The sequence below is a fragment of the Cupressus sempervirens genome, chromosome 4 (genome assembly GCF_028749045.1).
Source record: "Cupressus sempervirens isolate cs-2001-9-10 chromosome 4, ASM2874904v1, whole genome shotgun sequence".
Taxonomy (NCBI): domain Eukaryota; kingdom Viridiplantae; phylum Streptophyta; class Pinopsida; order Cupressales; family Cupressaceae; genus Cupressus; species Cupressus sempervirens.
In genome coordinates this window covers 164063424-164065403 of record NC_143121.1, presented here as the reverse complement: position 1 = coordinate 164065403, position 1980 = coordinate 164063424, and the positions used below count along the sequence as shown (strand labels likewise).

The 1980-nt window shown below is 38.8% G+C and overlaps 1 protein-coding gene across 2 annotated transcripts; it reads left to right on the top strand.

Annotated features, from left to right (window-relative positions):
* Positions 1-938: 938 nt before the first annotated feature.
* Positions 939-1730, top strand: LOC149560500 (disease resistance response protein 206-like). 2 transcript variants are annotated; one of them, XM_089823607.1, is made up of 2 exons: positions 939-1044; positions 1255-1730. In XM_089823607.1, the coding sequence occupies exons 1-2, from the start codon at positions 939-941 to the stop codon at positions 1728-1730; spliced, it is 582 nt and encodes a 193-aa protein (XP_089679733.1). The 2 variants fall into 2 exon arrangements, with proteins under 2 accessions (XP_089679733.1, XP_089679735.1); XM_089823609.1 differs by having other exon boundaries at positions 939-1049; positions 1266-1730.
* The last annotated feature ends 250 nt before the right edge of the window (positions 1731-1980 follow it).

Below are 1980 nucleotides of genomic sequence, written 5' to 3'. Positions count from 1 at the left end.
GTTAGACCTAATTATAATTGCTCAAAATTGGTAATGTTGTGATAATACTATCACGATTTAACTATGTGGTTTTAAGTCAAACTCATTGACCCATGTTTCATGAGTACTGATTCAATATGAATCCATCTCTCATGAGAATAAATGGAACACTTAGCACTCATTGGATCCAGGTGATGCTCATAGGGGTGAAGCACCGGGACTTCCTGGGAGGTCACCCATCCCAGTACTACTCCAGCCTGAGCATGCTTAACTACGGATTTTCCTCCATGGTTAAACCCAAAGCTTGCAACCCCATTTGCAAAACCTTCACCAAGTGTTGTGCCTTATGAACCATTCAAGTTCATCAATTGATAAGTAAGAAATAAGCTCTTACTTATCAATTGGTAATGTTGTTTACTTTGATTCTCTATAGATTGTCTCCAATCTGTCAAACTGGTAAGTTATATCCACGCTGAACACAGTGACTTCCATTGGAATCAAGATATGTGCTTTTCGAAGCCGATTGATTACCATACTCACTTTCCACCCACGAGCCGCTGCCCCGTCGTCATCATCTTTACATGCTCCGACGAAGCTTGACTGAGATCTGAAAGGCGATCAAATAAAATTTCTAAGCAATTTATAACTTATACGAACACTTGAAACGTTACGTTGTTTCAAATATGGAAATGAATTAAGGCAGCTCTTAATGAAGCATGGACTGGTTGCAATTTGTAAGCTGAGAATATTCACTTGAACACCACGCAATCCAGTGCAACAAGAAAACATGGTAGATTTAATGGACCCAAACATGGCGACCAGCAAATATACTATTCAAACAACCCAGCCTTTGAATTGTTTGAATCTTAGCACAATATAAATAGAGTGCAAATAGAAGCTGATATACATCGAGATTGTCTAGTTTTCCATCAGTGAAGAAGGACAAGTATTAGTGAGTAATGGCAATCAAGGCTAGTGGAGTACTTATGCATTTCTTATTAATATGGCTTCTTATGTGTTCAACTATACAGAAAACCGTAGATTGCCATGTCTCAAAGAAAATGCGAACAGTTTAAACATCACATACTAAAAGATTTCTAGTGCAAAAGTGCGGACGGCTTAAACATCACACACTAAGCTTCATTCTAACACTAAAAGTGTTAAATAGTCAAAGTTGACTTATTTTTTCCAAGCTTAATTCTCTCCTTAGTGTGTGATGTTTAAGGGTGGCCAAAAAAGTGTTAAATAGTCTTACTGTTCCAAACTTAATGAAAACGCTTCTACAGCCGTGTAGAAATTTGGTGTTGTATTTTCATAATATAATCTACAATGGCGAAAATGCTAACAACGCAACTTCGGCATTGATAGCGGCCCCAGAAGGAGCCAACCTCACCATTCTGACAAGTAATAATCATTTTGGAGATTTGGCCGTGTTTGACGACCCAATTACGGTGGACAACAATCTCTACTCCCCAGCGGTGGGAAGAGCGCAGGGATTTTATCTGTATGACATGAAGAATTTCTTCAGCGCATGGGTTGGCTTCACATTTGTGTTGAACAGCACAGATTACAAAGGCACGATCACATTCGCAGCGGCAGATCCAACGCTGAAGCAGAGAGATATTTCTGTGGTTGGAGGGACCGGTGATTTCTTGATGGCCAGAGGAATCGCAACCCTTTCCACAGATTCAGTTGAGGGAGACATCTATTTTCGTCTGCGACTGAATATCACACTCTATGAATGTTACTGAAACGTTTGCTTTTCATATACTTGCACGTTTATGCGTTGTTTGGTTTTACCAAATAATTTTGGGTTTCAAGTCTCTTGATTAACAAGACCGAAAGGATTTTGTCTCTGTCTTTCCAATAACAGGATGTGATGATTAAGAACTATGGACCGTCAAATATAATTTGGAAATGGGTGATGGTGATGTTCTAAAGGGTAATGAATTTAGTTTAATAAAAACTATGACTCTTGTACCTTCCTCTCTTTAATACAGT